Genomic DNA, 20503 nt, shown 5'->3' with positions numbered 1-20503 from the left:
AACAACCTTCTAAAAAACCTGTGGATCAAAGAATTTTTTAAAAAGGGAATTGGACAGTATTCTGAAAAGAATAAAAATGAGAAACACAATAAAATTTTTGGAATTCTGCTCAAGTAGTGTTTATGGGATAATGCACAGCATTAAAAGCCTGTATTAAAAAAAGAAAAATAGTGTTAAACCAGTGATATTTGCTTCCACCTTAATAAAGTAGAAACACTAAAACAGATTGATCCCACAGTAAGTAGAACAAATGAAATTGAGATGGGAACAGAAACCAATGAACTTGAGATAAGAAAAACAATGGAAAAATAAAAAAAAAGCACAGGTGACATTTTGAGAAGGTTGATAAAATTGCTAAACTTCTAGAGGAGAAAATTACTACCATCAGAGTTAGAAATCTGGTATGATGTTGGTGTAGTACTAGTTAGTACTAGTGCTACCAGTATATTTTTTAGAATTTATTTATTTATTATTAAAGAGAGGGGGAAAGAGGGTGAGGAGAGAAACATAAATGTGTAGTTGCCTCTCATATACCCCCTATTGGGGACCTGGCCCACATCCCAGGCATGTGCCCTGACTGGGAATTGAGCCAGTGCCCCTCTGGTTCACAGGCAGCCCTCAATCCACTGAGCTACACGAGCCAGAGCTCTACCACTATTACAAGTAAGTATAAGATAATAGTGTGAACAACTTTATGTCTATAAATTTGAAACATTCCATGAAGTAGATAAATCTTTTAAAAGGTACAAGCTCACTCAAAAAGTAATAAATAATTTATATATTTAGGAAATAAATTTGTAGTTAAAAACTTTCTGACAAACCAAAACCAAAACAAGTACAGGCCTAAATGGCTTCCCTGGGGAATGCTACAAAACATTTTAAAAATACCTGATTTTACAAAAATTCTTCAAGCAAATTGAAAAGGAATGGAAAATTTCTAACTCATTCTATGAGATTTGTTCATTCTGATATCAAACTAGACAAAGGCATTGTAAGAAAAAATAGAAAACTATATCTCTCATGATCATTACTTCAAAACAAAATTCCTTACAAAAACTTAGTAAATTAAACCCAATAATATATTAAAAGGAAAATAAATTATGATCAACCAAGATTTATCACAGAGATGCAATGCTAGTTTAATATTTGAAAATTAATATAACCCACCATATCCATAAACTGAAAATTAAAATATATATATAATCTCAAAAAGTGCCAAAAAAGCACTTGATAAATACAGTATTATTATATTGCACTTATATTATTGTATTGTACTATTGCACTTGATAAATACAAACTTATTCTTTATAGGAAACTAGGAATGGAAGAGAATCTATGAAAATATAAAATTAACATTACACTTAGTGATTGTTATGTACTGAATGTTTGTTTTTCCTCCTCTCAGAAAATTTATATGTTGAAGCCCTAATCCTCAATCAATAGTATTAGGAGGTGGCACCTATAGGAGATAATTAGGTTTAGATGAGGTCATGTGGTTGGATCCCACAATGACAGGATTAGTGACCTTAGAAGGGGAGGAAGAGCCCAAAGCCTTCCATCTATTTGTCCTGTGGGGATACACTGAGAAGTTGGTGGTCTTCAATCCAGGAAGAAAGCCCACAGCAGATACTGAAGCTGTCTGTGCCTTGAGCTTGGTCTTAGCTTCCCAAACTGTGAAAAATAATGCCTGTTGTTTAAGCCACCCAGTTGATTATATTTTGTTATAGCAAGCTGAGCAGGGGAATGATGAGCCACTGAATGACCCGGAAGGCAATAAAGATGTTTGCTTTGATGACTTCTATATTAATATTGTACTGGAGGCTCTAGCCATTACTGTAAGAAAAATAAATAAAAGGCATCCAGATAGAAAAAGTGGAAGTATACCTGCATTTATTTGAGGACAACACAGTTATCTACACAGAAAATAAAAAACCACTATAACTAATAAACTGGGTTTAGCAAGTTTGCAGGATACAGGGTCAACATAAAAGAATCTGTGGTGTTTCTATTACCTACAAATTGGCAGAAATTAATATTAAAAATAGTACTGTTAACAACAGTATCCAGAAAAAATAAATATTGTCAAAGAAAAGATCAATATACAGAAACCTATAGTAATTCTAGGTATTACTCACAAACAACTGGGAATTTACAATAACAATATTAGCATTCATATAGAGAAAAATAAATACTTAATCATAAGTATGAAAAAGATGCTCAATATCTTTAGTCATTAGGGAAATTCATATTAAAAATCACAATATGAAGTTACTATAGCTCTGTTGGAAACGTCTAAAAATAAAAAGGCTGACCACACCAACTATTGATGAGGAATGCAGAAAGCAACTGAAACTCTCACACACTGCTGGTGAAATGTGTGATAACACAACCACTATGGAAAAATGGAAAACTGACGGTTTCTTAAAAAGTTACATGAACACCTACCAGATTATCCAAATGTTCTTCTTCTTAATCTTTACTCAAGAGTATGGAAGCATAGGACCGACCATACAAAGACCACTTAAAGATCAGCTGCGTGAAAGAAGCCAGATACAGAAAGGGTGCATTATGTATTATTCCATTTCACTAAAAGTTATGAAATCTAAATTACTGAATGGTGACAGAAAGTAGATCATCAGATGTCAGGGGTAGAGGAATTACAAAGGAGCATGAGGAAGCTTTTGGGGGTGATGAGTATGCTTCTTAACATGATTGTGGTGATAGTTTCACAAGTGTATGCATATGTCAAAGATTCAAATTATAAACTTTAAACATGTATAGTCTATTGTATATCCGTTATACCTTAATAAAGCTGTTAAATTATTTTACTAATGTTTTATGAACCTCATTGATATTTTGATTTGTACATTAGTGAGTATATGACAATGGCATTATAATTACATTCGATGTCTTTTTTTTTTTAATAAAGAACAGGGACGTTGGGAGACCTGACAGCTCCTTGCAATTCTCGTTGTAAATGCTCAACGTTTTACTCTCCTGTGTGTGGAAGAGATGATATTGGATATTTTTCCCCTTGCTTCGCAGGTTGTACATATTCTAAAACAGTAAATAATCACAAGGTATACATATTTTAAGTTAACGCTTCTTCCTCTCCAATAAGATGTTGAAGTTGTAGATGATGTTTACATTATGGCAGCAATCCAAATAACTTAAAACTGAACATATATCATCTGTGTCTGTCCTTTGATATTTACACGGATCAGGTCTCATTTTAAAATCCCCCTATTTGTTCATTTTGGGGCCATTATCAGCAGAATGCCTTATTTCCCAGGGCCTTCTGTCAACCTCCAAACAAATTTCCCTTTTTTGTCATATAGAGCAGTTTACCATTCAGCTATTTTTTGACTCCAGGTTAATTTTCTTGTATCCAAAGTTGCATAAATATGCTGTTAGCTAAATGATGGTCTATAACTGCAGATTCTCCCCTTTAAGTGGCATAGGGGCAGGGACTCAGACTTTAAAAATTCTGTATTTCTCCCTCTCCCCTTGGGCTAGTTTTTGTAAAGGGAAGAGAGCAACAGAGACGAATATTTCCTGATCCGTGGGCATTGCCCCGCCTCCCTTAGTTGATAACGAAGTCCCGTGTTGGTTATGCACCTGCATGCCAGTATTCTCTTCCCTGTTACACACAGATTGTTTCACTACAAGGTATTAGCACACCTGACCAATGTCAGTTCCTTATAGTCAGTCATGTTTCAGTTGTCTATGATTTAATGATACATCTTTAGTTTTTTATTGACTATCAATATAAAAAGAAGCATACCCTTTAAAAAGTCTCTATTAAATGTTACAATGTATATTTAAAATGACATTTAAAATCTTTGGAATATATTACTGGGGAAAGCACTAAATGTAATAGAAAAGCATAATGGACTCCTATATGCCAGTTACCTATCTTCAACAATTTATTAACTTACAGAAAATCTTGTTTTATACTCCTGCTTACTTCCTCTCTTCTATTTTTGTTTGAAACTAGTAAACAATTACGAAATGCTCCCATTGTCACCATAGTATAAACAGGAATGTTTGACCTTGGCGTTTTGAACCAATATGATATTTAAGAGCTAAAATAGACAGCCACTGTGTAGCTCCAACCTCTTTTTTTTAGGGGGAAATTGCTTTTAGGAATTTTTTTGTTTCTATTTAATAAAAATATTTGTAATTTTCTTATATTTTTCTAAGAAATAATTCATAAAGAAAGCAGTGAGAAAAATTAACTAAGTAATCAAACTGTGTGATAACTGTGATATTAAATAAAAATTAAAAGAAGAGTAAAATATTTTTTGACAATTTTTATAAGATTTATTCAAGCCAAACTGACAACACATACTGGGGAACAGGATCTCAAGCACTCCCAGAATAAAATATTTTTGACAAAAATTAGACATCTTAGAAACTGCCCAGGACAGTGAACCTGGAGAGAAATAATGGCTCTGAGGGAAAACTGTGACTAGCAGCAATAGCAGAAACTGTGACTACTGCAATTTGATGTGGATGCAACTGATTAATGGATAAAATATGTATTAATTTTAAACGGAAAAGAATCAATAGCAATAAAAATTTTATTTAACAACATGAAAATTAAATAAAAGAAATATCATATACAAAAATGATCAAGTATCTAAATGGTTTTAATGGAATTCCCTCTGGGAAATATTTTTTCAATGCAAATATGTCAACTTTGAAATAATTCTGATTAAATGTTAATTTTCAAAACATGATCAGGGTCAACATGAGTTAAAATCGGACATGTGAATTACCCTTACACAAATGTTTGCAAGAGGAGTGATGGGAAATACTGTATCTCTGAGTAGTATTTCCTATAGAAAATCGGAGCTTTACTGAAACTGAAAATAGGTATGTCCTCTTCATACCGATAATATTCCTGGGCAGGTTTGCTTCATTCAAACACATATACATTCTTTCTATCTATGCCACCAAAGATTTTCAAATTTCCTTATGTAGATGTAAAAGAAATCTTGGTGTTTTCGTCTTCATCTTCTCATTCGGACTTGCTCTTTTCAGCAGCTGACAGCTTTCATGATAAACAAGATGAGAGGGCTTCTTCTGAAGGCTGCTCTAGTCTAGCAGGAGCCTCACTCCAGTGATCTATGAAGGGGACATAAGTCCCACCCATGCACGGCATTTAGGATTCCAGGAAGCCAGACTTCAAGGGCTCTTTCAGCTGAAAACATTCTTAAAATATTTTACTTTCGTTACTTACCTCCCATCTTTGTGTTTTGTCATACATTGGATTTCTATATGTATTTTAAATGACACTTAACTATCGTTATTTTGCACAGTCAATATGCACTTATATTTGCCTACCCATTTCCTTGCATTCCATGCTTTCATTTCTTTCTTCTTGAAGAACCATATTTCATCTTTGTTTTTGAAAAAAAAACAAATAAAAACAAAAACAACTGTTTTCGCTGGGTATGAAATTCTATATTGGCATTTGAAAGATGCCATTATATTGTCTATGTCTCTGGCTGCTTTTAGGATTTTTCTCTTTGTTTTTGATTTTCAGAAGGTTTCCTTTAATGTTCCTAGATACAATTTGTATTAAATTTATTTTGCTTGGGTTTCACAGAACATCTTTAGTCTGTGCAGTTAGTCTCTAGCTTTTGGAAAATTCTCAGCTATTATTTCTCCTTCACTCTCCTTTTTTGCAGGGTGCATGTATTAGTTCACTATTGCTACATAACCGAATATCACAATGCTATGTCTGTAAAATCATACCCATTTATTAGCTCGCAGTTCTAAGGAAAGAAGTACAGATACAGCATGAGGATCTCTTCTGCTCAGAGTCTCACAGGCTGAAATCAGGGTGTTGATTGAGCTGTGTTCCTTCTGGAGGCTCTGGGAAAGAATTTACTTACTAGCTTATTCCAGTTATTAGCCAATTCAATTTCTTTGGGTTGCAAAAAAAAGAGGTCCCCGTTTACATGCTAGCTATCGGCTAGGTCTGATTTTAGCTTTCAGAGGCACTTCCATTCTTTGCCACGTGACTTCCTCCATCTTCCATGCTAGCAACAATCTCGTTTATCACATGCTTTTAACCTCTGCCTTCAGGAAAAACTCAGTACCTTTCAAGGCTTTGAGATTTACCCACTCTTTCTTAAAGTCAATTATGCCACATAATGTAACTTGGTAAGGGGTAGAAAATTCATCAGTTCACAGTCCTAGGAATTATGTAGGCTTTATATTATACAATAGGAGGGTAGAAATCTTAGATGCCACTTTTGAATTCTGCTACCACACACTACCAGTCAACTTTTCCAGTGTGTCCAGCATCTTTTGTCCTTTCCTCTGTTTTCCATCTCCTTTCACCTGTTTAAGTGTAAATATTTTTTATGGACTTGTCCTAGTCTCTATTCTGTAGTGTGTATTTGGTAATGTCTTCTCTGCTGTTAAACCTGTTAACTGGGGTTTGGAATTTATTCATTGTATTTTTCAGTGCTAACATATAAGTTTTTGTAGAATCCAAATCCTGTTGAAATTTCACATCATGTAAGATATTTTATTCATTTTACGCTCCCTTTTTGAAAAATATTAATTATAGTTATTTTAAAGTTCTTGCTATTAAGTCCACTATGTAGATCAACTATGAGTCTACTTATATTTGTTCTTCTTTTAATTTTAAAGTAATTATTCTTGTGAATTTGTAAGCCTTGTAATGTCATATTAAGTCCTGAACATGGTATATGAAAAATATCTCCTAATATAATTATCATTTGGCTTCATGTGTTTTCAGGTGCTGTTATTATGTACACAAACAGCAACAGTTGTCACCTCACCTTCATGAGCAGTTCCTTTCGTCTTTATAAAATGTCCCTTCCCACCACTCTGTCTTTAAGTAGTGCACTAAATTTTATATATTAAATAGTCACTCTAGCTTTTTCTGACTGACTGTTTCCATGATGCATCTTATTTCTCTCATTTTACTTTTCAAATATTTGTGTCTTTATGTTTAAAGTACCTTTGTAACCAGCATATAATATGGCTTTCCTTTGTTTCCAGTTTTGTTAACCTGTTTTTTAATCGGAGTTTTTAGAGTACTCACCTTTATTATAATTATTGGTATGTTGTGTTTAGATCTATCTTCCTTTTTACTAATTGAAATAAGTGTATTTTACTATTTTATTTTGATATGACTTTTAGCATTTTGATTATATCTCTTTGACTGTAATTCCCCAGGTTTATGTTTGACCCTTTCAGAACTTGAGATCTTGTGATTCTATGATCTGTTCACCAAACCTCTCTATTTTCACTTTTGCCCTTAGGCAGCCTGGGTGCTATAACCTGTGACCATTGTTGTGCTACGTATCTTCTGTCTGACCTCCAGATCCGCTTTCCGCCCTTCTTCAGTGTCCTCACTGTTCCAGGAGATTTATATGATGAGAGCTCCTTTGCCTTCTGGCTTAGGACTAGACTAGAAGAATATGGAGTTCTGATAAAAAATCAGAAAAATGGAGAACAACAGTGAAGTCAGAGCCGTTTTTTAGGTGCCCTCTCTGACCCATGGACTACCTCTGCAGACTGAAGGTCTCAATGTCTTTCAACGAAGCCTCCACATGGCTTTTTCCTTCCGATAACCACTTCTACCCTAAGAGCTTTCAGAAAATCCTTTTAAATCTACTTTCAGAATAAATACTGGATCTAGCTACCTTCATCATTTCCTCTGATACTCACTCTGGTCCCAATCAGCATCATCTTGTACCTTGTTTCAATATCTTTTTAACTGTTTCTCTGATTTCACCTTTCCCTTCATAGGCCAGGAGTCTCAATATAGCAGCCAAGTGATCTTTTAAAATGTCATTTATACATGTATCCCTCCAATGGCTACACATTACTTAGATTAAAAACCAAAGTGTTTAAATTAGCCTTGTAATTATTTACCAGTTTCTGTATAATCTAATCTTCCCTCACGACTCCATTATATTTTCTCTGAGCTGCTTTACGTTCCTCTGCTCCAGCCAGATTTTTCTCCTTGCTTTTCTTTGAACTTATCAAGCAAGCTCCAGACCCAAGGCCGCTCAGTTGCTGTTTTCGCTTTTGTTTCGCTACCTAGAATGCATTTTTTAAGATAACAAATGCCTCCCTCTGTTACCTTCTTCACATCTCTGCTCAGTTTATCACCCAATCAATGAGGTAGTCATTGATTATGATAAATTCACAAATAGATGATCTTTGGACCTACATTTTAGGAATCATTCAGATTCAAGCCATTTTTGTTTTCTCATATACCTTCACTAGTAACCTAGTTCCATATTTCTGTTGAATTTATGATATTTCTTAACTTAAAACCTTTTCAATAAATTAGTAAATTGCTAATTTGACTCTGTATCTTCAAACTCTGTTTAGTTCTTCTTAGAAAGTATCACCTATTCATCTTTCTTGAATTATCAACCCTACAACAACCACCCCCAATTTTCATTGGCTCCCAGTTAGGGCTATCTTGTGACTTTGGCCCTAGAAAGTTTGCTTTTGTAAACAAAATAATGATAATGATAAAAACAACAACAACAATAAATGTAAACATTAATGTACAACAGTATTATTGTAAAGATGAATGTCATCCAGACCAGATTCATTATTATTATATTCATTTAAAAATTTTTCAAAGACACTAAAATTACAGTTTATGTACCCTAATATATTTGAGGCAATTGACAATGTTCACTCTGCCTAATAGAGAATAACCCTGCCATCATTACAAACAATGACATCTTAGCTTTTCAGTAATAGTCCCAAAACCTCCCACAGTTGGGTGACTATCGATATTTCAAATCCCAGCTAAAATTAATTTTTAAAAGATTTTATCTATTTATTATATTTAGAGAGAGGGGAAGGGAGGGAAAGAAACATCCATGTATAGTTAGTTGCCTCTCATGTGTCCCCCACTAGGGACCTGGCCTGCAACCCAGGCATGTGCCCTGACTGGGAATTGAAACCTCAACCCCGTGGTTCATGGCCCACGTTCAATCCACTGAGCTGCACCAGCCAGGGCTAAAGTTCAATTTTATTGATCACATCATCCTTAACTGCTCTCAATTTACATAGCTCTCTGAAAATTATCTGTGCAATTAGATGTAAATATTTTTGGTGAAATTTCTTAAATTAATATAATTTTTTCTAAGTAACTATAATCACATACATATACACACAAACATATGAGTTTTTAAAATGGCTTGGACTTACATCAATATTTCATTTCTAAGAGATGACCAACAAATTTAATATAAGGGCATTTAATGTTAAAACAGGCTAGTGTCAATATAGTTATTGATTTAATTATTTTATAATAATATGCTTTTGCTTTGTAACTCTATTTCTAAAAGACAGTATTCTATCTTAATTTTCAGACATATTTCAATTGTTCTTGCATTACTGATGGATTGACAAGCTCAGATGATGAGGGTGATTTTGTCGATGCTAGATCTGGGACGTGTGATACGAAATGCTACAAATTACCTTTGTTCGTTGTTGTGATCTTTTCTACACTTATATTTGCTGGGTTTTCTAGTACACCAAACGTGCTGACCATTCTCCGGTATGTACATTATTATTTATCATAATAGTGTATTTTAAAATATAAAAAGTCAACTTTAGGAAGATTTTATAATATTGTAGTAAATAATTTACTCTGGCTTCAAGGTAGCAACTGCTATACAGGAAATTGTTACACTGTCAAAATTCATATGTGTGATTTATTCTCTATAAACCATAGAGAATTTATTTATTCCCTACAGGCTAATTTATTTGCATAAAGCCTATAGCCATCGCATTTAGTTCAATAAACTTTAATTTATAACATGGAAAATTTATATATAGGCATATTGTTACATTGTCAAAATTTATGTACATGTTGAATTCTTTATCTAATTTATTTGCTTAGTGTACAGATACCACATTTAGTTTAGCTTTAACTTAAAATTAAATTTAAATACTTAATTTACCAAACATGAAATTCTTGTAAATATAGGAAAATTCTTAATTATGACAAAGATTTAATTATAAGGTATAATTGGTTATAAGTAATTATTAAATATTTACTTCTATATTAGCCAATTTGACAATGAGAAAACTTTAGTATCATCAAGAAAGAAACATATTTTTAGAATTTTATTTTTATAAGTTTTTGAAGATTTTATTTATTTATTTTAGAGAGAGGAAGTGAAGGAGAAAGACAGGGGGAGAAACATCAATGTGCAGTTGCCTATCGTGTGCCCCTTGCTGGGGACCTGGCCTGCAATCCAGGCATGTGCCCTGACTGGGAATTGAACCAGTGAGCCTTTGGTTTGCAGGCTGGTGCTCAATTTCCTGAGCCACACCAGCCAGGACAATTTTTAGAATTTTAGAATGTTTTTATATGTTTATTATTATTCTAAATTAAAGTAACATATATTGTCGATTTGTTTTTCCTGAATATGTATTGATAAAATAAACTTGATATTTACTTTTATTACAGTAGCAGAATAATTGGTCATTGTTTTCAAATTATTTTTTTTTATCAGGAGCTAATATAAAACTTTAAGTCATCAGGAGTGTTTTTTGGTCCCTTAGGAAAGCATACTGGAAAACTTGAATCAATATATGCAGAAATAAAATCTGAATTGGGTTTATGTGATCTTTGTCTTCAATGAAATTACAGTTTAGATGGGAGACAAAACTTGGGCATATCAGCATAGCAAGCAGCTTTTTAATTTACTTACATGTGTCTGGCACTGAACCTGTAAGGAACAATAAAATGTGAACCTTGACCTTAAGGTACTTAGAGTTTAATTGGGAAGAAAAACACTTGAAAAGAAATAGAGTCAATATTTAAAAGTGCTTCGATTAAAGTCTGTACAGACTGACCCAGGACAAAGTGACAAAAAGGACATTTTTTACCTAGAATGATTTAGAAATGCTTACAGAAAGTGTGTCATTTGAACTAAGGTATGAAGATAAACGATTTCTCATAATGCAATCAAACTGGGAAGAAGTTCTTAACACAAAAAGTGAGCAGGGAAAGTACAGACAAAATTAGTAAAATATCTGAGCAACAAGTTTTGTTTTGACTGGAGTGGTATGATGGTGAATGGGACAAGGAGATTCCAAGCATGGGAAGGTCCTCATAATGGGTGGCTTTCTTTTCCATGTTAATGCAAATTATGTTATTGTGCGTATGTGTGGAGGTCTTGACCACAATACACTTCAAAAATAAAAGTGATCAGCCCTTGCCTGTGTGGATCAATGGATTAAATGCCAGCCTGTGAACCAAAGAATTGCTCGTTCGATTCCCAGTCAGGGTACATGCCTGGGTTGTGAGCTGGGTCCCTGGTGGGGGCCGTGTGGGAGGCAACCACACACTGATGTTTTCCTCCCTTTCTTTTTCCTTCCCTTCCCCTTTCTCTAAATAAATGAATAAAAATCTTTAAAAAGAGTGAAAATGATCAAATATTTATTTTAGATAGAATACTTTTAAAATAATGTGGAAGATGATGCTAAGGGAGAAAACTTGGAAAAAAGAAAAAGTACTTAGGGCATCATTTTAGAATTTAGCAGTGGTTTTTAGAGATAGAGATAATATTTTCAAAAAATTTAGTTTACATAAAAGGGTGAAGTTATTACTTTGATATTCCTGGAACCAAATATGAATCAATTTATTATTATGGCCAGGTTTCCAGTTTGGGGAACTAAATTAATGATAGTGCATGAACTGAGATAAAAAATTTAAGAAGAGAAAGTTCAGATTGAAGATAATCATTACAATGTTGAATATGCCTTACTAAAAGCTTATGTGAAACATCCAAGGAAATATTCCCCACAGGGAGGTAAGAAAGATGGTAGTAATATTCCAGAAGTTTAGTTCTGAATCTTCTCAATTCTGAACCTGGTAATGATACAAAGCAAAAAGGAGACCAACACACACACACATACACACATGCACACACTGTATTTTCAGTACTATTATGAGACATATAAAAACGATAAAGTTGAAATCGCATGTGAATATTACCTAAATTGAAACAGACTGGAATCTAGTTTGTAATTTCACAAAGATGTTAAAAAGAAAAACAGGAAATGTGGAGAGGGTCTCCGGATTGACCAATTTCAGATATCATTGTATATTTCTGCTTAGGAGAAATGTATTTTCTCCTGCCTTTATTTATTTTTTAAAGATTTTATTTATTTTTAGAGAGAGGGGGAGGAAGAGAAACATTGATGCACAAGAGAAATCTCTATCGATTGCCTCTCACACGCCCCAAACTGGAGATCAGGCACGTGACCAGCGCTTGCACCAGTGACCTTTCAGTTCTCAGGCCAGTGCTCAATCCACCGAGCCACACCAGCCAGGGTGAGGACCTCACCTTTAGGTGGAAGTTATGGGAGTATTACCTAGCTAGATAAGTAAAGGCTGAACATTTCTGGAAAGAGGGAGAGAAAAGTTTAGAAAATGCCCAGGAGGGCCACATATGGCAGATCTGAAAGAGTGCCAGTAAAATATGCCTTCTGCAAACGAATCCATATCTTTGGAAAGCGAGACATGTAGAGACTTCAGAAGGCCAGGGATGGTAGGAGTTCTTTTGAAACAGCCCAGGTTTAGGGAGGCAGAGTCTCCCCTCTGTCCACAGAGGAGATAACACTATTTGAAGCTCGGAAACCCTGGCTCAGGTTCCATTTCCATAAACTTCTGCTTCTACTTTAACAAAATAATCTCATTCAAATATGAGTAACTGGAAAAGGAAAACGCTCTGCCTGCATACAAAATAATTATAGTGAAAGAAATGAAACATTTTAATCATTGCTATAAACCACACTATAAAAATAATAACAAACACTGAAATCAGATAAAATATACATGTAACTATACATAAGTTTAAATTGACCTAGAACAATCAGCACTGAGATATACTGCAGTAAAATTGGATTTAAAGTAAATAAATTTTTTTTCTTATCTAAGAAAAAAGGAAAGCAAAAAGTTTGGCATCATATTTCTCAAAAGCAGCATTCACCTCCAGAAGACTAGAAAGATCTTCAAGGAAAGAAAATATAAGCTAATCATTTAATCATCAATAAACTGCCTCACAATTATAAATAGTTTAAATATGGAAGAACCCAAGAAATGTTGCTATGAGCTCCTCTCTAAGAATGGACAGCAAGGCAGATTATAAGTGGCCAACATAGAATTGGGGAAACTGATTAAGTTCTTGCGGAGAGCATGGAATATGGCCAACTAAACCATATGACTTTAGTTAAGTCATATATTTAACTAAATATATTCATTTATGCTAGAACTAAAAACTGAACAAAACGGAATGAAACATAATATACTTTGATGAAGTAGATATTACATAACTAACAAAAATGGGAGAATAAAACAAGAGAGAGATCAAAAAGAAGGACCAGCTTGCTGGCTGGCCAATAATAAGTGGGAATCAACAGATATCATTTTATAGACATTTTATTGAGGATTAATACATATTCAGAAGGGTGCACAAATTATAGACTGATGGATTTCTACAAAGTGAAGACACCTATGTAACCTCAATCCAGTTAAAAAAATTGATAATTACAGTTATTTCTTTAGCCCTTCCCCAACTCCCTTCTCGTCATTAACCCCTTCAACCCTAAGGTTACCACCATTTTGACTTCTATAATGAATCAATAAGTCAATTTGTTCTGCATCTGAACTTTACATGCAGGGGGATACAGAACATAGTCATTTGGGTGTGCATCATGTTACTCCACAATGTGTTTATAAGAGTCATTCACACTGTTGCGCACAACAGAAATTCATTTTCATTGCTCTGTAGCAGTGTTGTCTAGTCATATTTTCTAAAATGATGGATATGTTCTACATTTCTGCTATCCAATATAGTTGTCTCTAGCCAGATGTGCCTATTGAGCATTTGAAATGTCGTTGGTGTGAATGTGGCACCAAACTTTTAATTTTATTTAGTTTTAATGGACTTACTTTTGTGTAGGCACATATGACTTGTGGTTACCACACGTACAGGATAGTTTTATAGCAGTCCATTGTATGAATATATACTCAATTTTGCTTCTTCGTTCTACAGTTAATGTTTTCCCCAGGTGAAGGCTATCAGGACTGGTGTTTTTAAGAAGATTCCTGTATTTGTCTTTCGGGGAACCCATGACTACATTTCTATCAAGAACATATAGAAACAGCAGAATTGCTGGGTTATAGGCTACACATATTTTATGCTTTATAATAAATTGTAAAAGAATTTTCAAAAATTCATTCTTCCAGCAGTTTTGTTATTATTTAAAATTTGATCAGTTTTGATGAGTGTGTGTTTTTTTCTTAGTGATTTTAATTTCCTTATTCAGAAGACTAATATTATTAAACTTATTTTTCTTTATTTTTTAATTTTTTATTTATTGATTTCAGACAGAGAGAAAGAGATTGTTGTTCCCTTATTTATGCATTCTGTTTCTTCTACGTGCCCTGATGGAAGATCCAACCCACAACCTTGGCATATGGGATGATTCTCTGACCAACTGAGCTACCTGACCAAGGCAAATTACTTTCTTTTATTTATTAAAAGAAAATAATTTGAATATGACATTTGGTCAAATGTCTGTCCATTTCTTTTGTCTATTTTTATGTAGGGTTTTTGTCTTTTTAATGATTTGTAAGAATTCTTTCTATATTCTTTATGTACTCCAAGTGGGGAGTTATTTGGCATGTAGTTTCATGATAAATATATTCTCCAACTTTTCACCTTGCCTTTTTACTATGATAATGGCATCTTTTGAGTGACATAAAATTTCAAAATTCTGTTTAAGAAATTTCTGCCTCATCAAAGTCATGAGGACATTGTGTATTTTAATAAGTATAGTACATAATCAATAATTCAGCTGGAGATTTTTTATATAAAGTAGGGGTTCAGTTTTATTTTTATACCAGTGTTACTTGGCTCACCACCATTTATTTAAAGGCTATCCTTTCCCAGAGCAATGAACCAATAGGCTGTATATACGTGGTCTGTTTCTGTATTCTATTTGTTCCATTGGTCTGTGCATCCCTGAACCCACTTTATACTGTCTTAATCGCTATATATTTATTGTGAATATTTATGTCAGGCTTTGTTGCAAGCCCACCTTCAAGATTTCTTAGTCGCTTTTGGCCTTTTGTATTTGTAGGTAATTAAAATTAACGAGTCAATGCCTATAGAAAACATGCTTAGATTGTGACAGGGATGCCTTTGAATCAGTTTGGGAGAATTGCAGACCATAATTACCACACTGAGTCTCTTGATCGATCAGTGAGATAAAATAACTATTTACATTATTTATGTCTTCCAGTGTTTCCTAATTTTTATCTTCAAAGTGGAGGTCATACACCTCTTTCATTAGATCCATTCCTAGGTAGTTGATGTTTACGATAGAGCAGTATAGTATAATTTTTTACTGCTGGTATGAAGGATTGCAATTTATTCTTGTGCTTGGGCCTCATATCCTGTGGTTGTGCTCCTAGTAATTTCTAATAGTTTGTTGGTAGGTTACTTTAAATGTTTTGTATACATAATCATGATCTGCAAATAATAGTTTTTATTCCTTTTTTTCCAACCTTTATACCTTTTTTCTTGTACTGATTAAGCTATCCTGTACAATGCTGAATAGATGTAGTGACAGTTACTATCTGTATTTTTATGCCCATTAGGATAAATACTTGATATTTCATTGTTAGATATAAAATTTAGTGTATATCTCAGTTTTAAGTGTGGTGTTTTATAATGCCCATCACAATAAGCCAGTTTGCTTCCATTTCCAGTTCACTAAAAATTTAAAAAATAAATTTTGATATTTTTCAAGTGCATTTCATATATCTAATATGATTATTGCAATATGATATGTGTACTTTGTTCTAAGGCTACAGATTTTAAATTGCTACCACTTTCTGGTTTATTGACCTTATGAAGTAGCCTTCTTTCTCTCTGATAACTTAGAGTTACTATTTCTGATTTAAACATTGCTTCATCAGCTATATTTTATTCACACTTTGATAATGTTTACTTTCTGTTATTTTACTTTCAGTCTTTCTCTGACTATATATATTTAAGCTATTTTTTGTAGGCCACATATAGATGACTTTTAAAAAAAATTAGCAACTTAGCTTTTAATTGGAGTGTATAGAAGATTACATTAAAAGTAATTGCTAATATGTTTGGGTTTTGTCTATTAGTGTATGTTTTAAATTTTTTTCTTCTTGTTCTTTCTGTTCCTTTTTAAAGATTATTTTGAATTGATACAGTTATTTCTAGTTTTAATTATTTTCCCTTCATTATTTTGTTAATTATATACTATTTCATTCTTCTTGTGGTAGTCACCTTAGACATTACAAGAGTATATATTACTTCTTAGAGCCAAATTACATTAGTACTACTGCCACATCCTGGATAATGTCAGGACATAAGAATATTTTAGTTTCATTAACTAACCCTCTTCCAAACTTCCAAACTTTTTTTTGTCCTTATGTATTTTGAGGCAACATAAATTTCAAATCCTAAAAAAATATAATTTTAATCTTTTTATTTTTTCTTACATTTCTTAGGGATTATTTTCTTCTTCCAGAAAAAAATCATTTTACTATGGCTCTGCTGGAAATAAATTTTGTTCATTTTTTCTTGTTTAAAGATGTCTTTAATCTATCTTCATTATAAAATTTATTTTGGCTACTTAAGGAATTTGAAGTTTGTGGAGTTTTTTTTTTTTTTTTTTTTTTTTAATATAATTTTTATTTAATTCTTGTTCAAGTACAGGTTTCTGTCTTATAATCCCAACCCTGCCCGCCCCCCACCCCATGCTCCCCGCCTCCCTCCCCTTTCCACCCCCCACCCTTAGTTATTGTCCATGTGTCTTTTATACTTGTTCATATGAGTCCATTCCCTTTTCCCCTATGATTCTCTCCCCTCTCCCCTCTGGACCCTGACAGCCTGTTGTGGAGTTTTTTTTAGTATTTTAAAAAGAGATATTGAAGTGTCTTTCTGGTTTCTATGAGGACGTTTTTATTACAATTTCTTCGAATGTGATGTGCCTTTTTCTCTAGATGTTTTTAACATTTCCCCCTCATTTTTGGCTGTCAGCAATTTTACTATGATATTCCTGAGTGAAATTTTGTTTGTATTTATGGCTCACGGAGTTTTATAATTTCCTTATGCCTTTAAAAGCAAGGCTGGTCATCTTTTCTTTTATCTAAAAGGATGGTACATGTATTAGTTTGCTAGGCTGCCGTAAAAAGGGACAACATGCTGGGAGGCTTACACAACAGAAATGTATTCTCTCACAGTTCTGGAGGCCAAGAGTCTGAAAGCAGTGTGTTGGCAGGGTTGCTTCCTTCTGGGTGCTACGAGGGAAGCATTTCTCTTTGGCTTATTGCTGGCCATCTTCCCTTAGTCTTCACTTGGCCTTCTCTCCGTGCATATTTCTCTCTATGTCCATATTTCCTCTCCCAAGAGGGACACCATCATATTGGATTAGAGCCCATCCAACTCACCTCATTTTAACTTAATTACTTCTGTAAAACCCTGTCTTAATAGGGCAACATTCTGAGGTGCAGGGCTTAGGATGCCAGAATATATATTTTGGAGGGGATACAAGTCAGCTCATAGCAATAACAAACCACTCCAAGTTTAACCACTTCACAACAGTTTATCCTTGTCTTTCATAGTTCTGTGTGTTAACTGGGATCAATAGGTAGTTCTTGCTTAAGGTGTTTCATGAGCTTGTGGTGAGCTGCCATGTGACACTTGGGTCATTTGATAGCATTACTGGGCTGGATTTCCAAGATGTCTCATTATTTAGGCAAAAGTTTGCTGGGAAACTAGTTGGGGCTATTGATTGTCCATAAGTGTTCTCTTTATGTGACTGGTAATTCTGCTAACAAATTGTAACAATTTCAAAAGGATGCAACTAAACTGTGTTCCAAAGACCCAGGCATAAGGTACAAGGTGTAAACTGTAAGGTTTTATTTGACCTAGGCTGGAAGTCCAAGAATGCCACTTTTCTGCATTCTATTTGTCAAAAAAAAAAAGTCTTTATGTTTCAAGAGGAGGGTGAATAGATTCCACTTCTTCATGTAAGGAGCACCATGCATTTATAGGGAAAAAAAGGAATCTATGACACTTATCTTGGGTGATTGTCAACCAGCATGTCTTTTATTAGTTTTGGAAAATTCTTAACTATTCTTTCTGCAAATATTGCTTCTGCTCTATTCTTTTTCTACTCACATTTGGGATATCAATTATACATATCATAAATATTTTATTGTGTCCATGAGTTTCTTATGCTCTTTTACTTTCTATTTTCATTTGTTATTGTATTCTCTGTTTCAGATCAAAGTTTTTTTTAAATTTATCTTTATTCTAATGCATTAATCAATCTTACCTTCACCTGCTTTTCCAGTTACTTATACTCTAGTTTACTAATTCTGTCTTCATCCATGTCCAATTAGCTTTTAAATTCACCTATTGAGTTATTAATTCTAATTGGTATATTTTTCCATTATGGAATTTCATTTATTTTTAGTAGTTTTTCATTTTCTGATAATATTCTCTATCATGTCATTTGTTTTCTTGGACATTAATCTCCCAAATTTAAAATCTTTCAAATATTTAGTACCTGAATGTACTGAAGGACTCTAAAGTTTGTATGTGTTTTCCTCTTGACCCTGTGTCTTATAATTCCTGTGATACCGGAGGTATAAACAACTAAAAGAAAATAACTAAATAACTAAAATGGTAATCTACATGTAACCCAAAGAAGTGGGGTAGTAATGGGGGGAAATAAGGGCAAGGATTTAAACATACAAGTCTCTCCAGCATGTTTTCTTTATATTGCTTTGCTTCCTAAAGCCTGTAATTATACTACAAATTTAACAAATAAATTTCAATTTAAAAAGAACCATGAAAGTCAAAGCTTAAAGGCATAAATTATGAAATCATTATCAAATAAGTGATTATTAACATTGTGGAAGTGGGGTAGGATGGAGTAACTTGCAATAGGCCACTGTTCCTACAAAGGATGATTAGAAAAGCTGGGTTAAATGATAAACATCGTATTGTTTAAGGCAGAAAGCAGAGGACTAGAGGAATTGAAATTCCAGAGAGAACAGAAGGTTTCAGATGTGAACCAGAATCTAAAGCTGTCCCTGAAATTCTTGATGCTTCTTGAGAAGGGATTGATGCTGACACTCTGGACCAGGCCCAAGGAGCAGACATTTGGTCCTGTTAGATGTCCACAAAGACAGCTGGTGTATACCACACGGTGTAGATATTTGGTCGTGTCCAAAATGTTCACAGAGACATTTGGTCCCTAGTTAACACAATTCTGCTCTTCTGCAAGATTCAAACCGAGACCCATCTACCTCACACTGGCTACCAAGGCAAGAAGGGTGATTCTTGGCAATACAGCCCCAACACAATTATTAAACCAATATAACATGGTAGTATTTTTGGGTATTAATCCTGTACCTAAAGTAGAAGTAAACATTGTGGGCAGTTTGAACACAGAAATATTTTCTATGCATGGATTTTTTGACAGGACCAAATATTGAGGACCATTTGGCATGGGTCAATATGCTTATGGACAATTTGGAGGGGACCAAGTGTCCTGCAAGGCTAGGTCTGGGTGGAAGGTCACTACTGGGAGACCTGCAAACTGGCAGACCTTTGCTGCTCACATGAAGTCAAGGATAACAACATCGTTTTTTCTCTGGAGAAATTTTCTAAAGTTTGAGGCTGTGTGAAGCTTAAGTCTAAATAGAAAAGTATCATGATTTGTCATGATGCTCTTCATCAATGTGGTTATTAAGAAAAACTAGTTCTTCCATCTCTCCCTTTGATTCCTCATTATTTTAATGTGTTTGTGTCTTCTCAACTGTGATATATACCATGCATTCAAATAAGAAGGCAAATGAACACTTTAAGTGAAAAAATGGAATAAAAGAGAAATAAAAGTGACCAGGTTCCTACTGCTTTAATGGATGTTTAAGAGTGGCAAGAGAGACAGCAAAAAAATAAATAAATTAGGTCCTGGCTAATAAATTAGGTTCTGGTGTAGCTCACTGAATTGAGCTTGGGCCTGTGAACTAAGGGATCATGGTTCAATTCCCAGTCAGGGCACATGCCTGTGTTGCAGGCCAGTTCCCAGTGGGGACCACACTAGAAGCAACCATACATTGATATTTCTCTCCCTCTCTCCTTCCCTTCCCCTCTAAAAGTACATGAATAAAATCTTAAATAAATAAATAAATTAGGTTTCACTAATTAAGTATTTAATAATATTCCAATTAAGTATTTAAATGCAATTAAATACTTACTTGCAATATTAACACATGCTACAAAGAAAATAGAAAAATACAATGAGAAAATTATAGGATGATCTAACTTAGTCTGGGAATTCAGAGAGGGTAGGCTAAAGAAATGACACTTAAGCTGAGCCCTAAAGGGTGGGGACAAGTATTTCA

At 33.9% G+C, this 20503-nt stretch overlaps 1 protein-coding gene across 1 annotated transcript in view; it reads left to right on the top strand.

Moving 5' to 3' along the window:
* The window catches only part of SLCO6A1 (solute carrier organic anion transporter family member 6A1), a 103535-nt gene that overhangs the window by 72342 nt on the left and 10690 nt on the right, over positions 1-20503 (top strand). The window contains exons 12-13 of the mRNA XM_037032412.1: positions 2930-3080; positions 9390-9577. Coding sequence (XP_036888307.1) covers positions 2930-3080; positions 9390-9577 — 339 coding nt within the window. The remainder of the gene's footprint in view (positions 1-2929; positions 3081-9389; positions 9578-20503) is intronic.

This window comes from Sturnira hondurensis, unplaced genomic scaffold (assembly GCF_014824575.4).
Source record: "Sturnira hondurensis isolate 20B ecotype Veracruz unplaced genomic scaffold, ASM1482457v3 Scaffold0021354, whole genome shotgun sequence".
Taxonomy (NCBI): domain Eukaryota; kingdom Metazoa; phylum Chordata; class Mammalia; order Chiroptera; family Phyllostomidae; genus Sturnira; species Sturnira hondurensis.
This window is presented reverse-complemented; position numbering and strand designations above follow the sequence as displayed.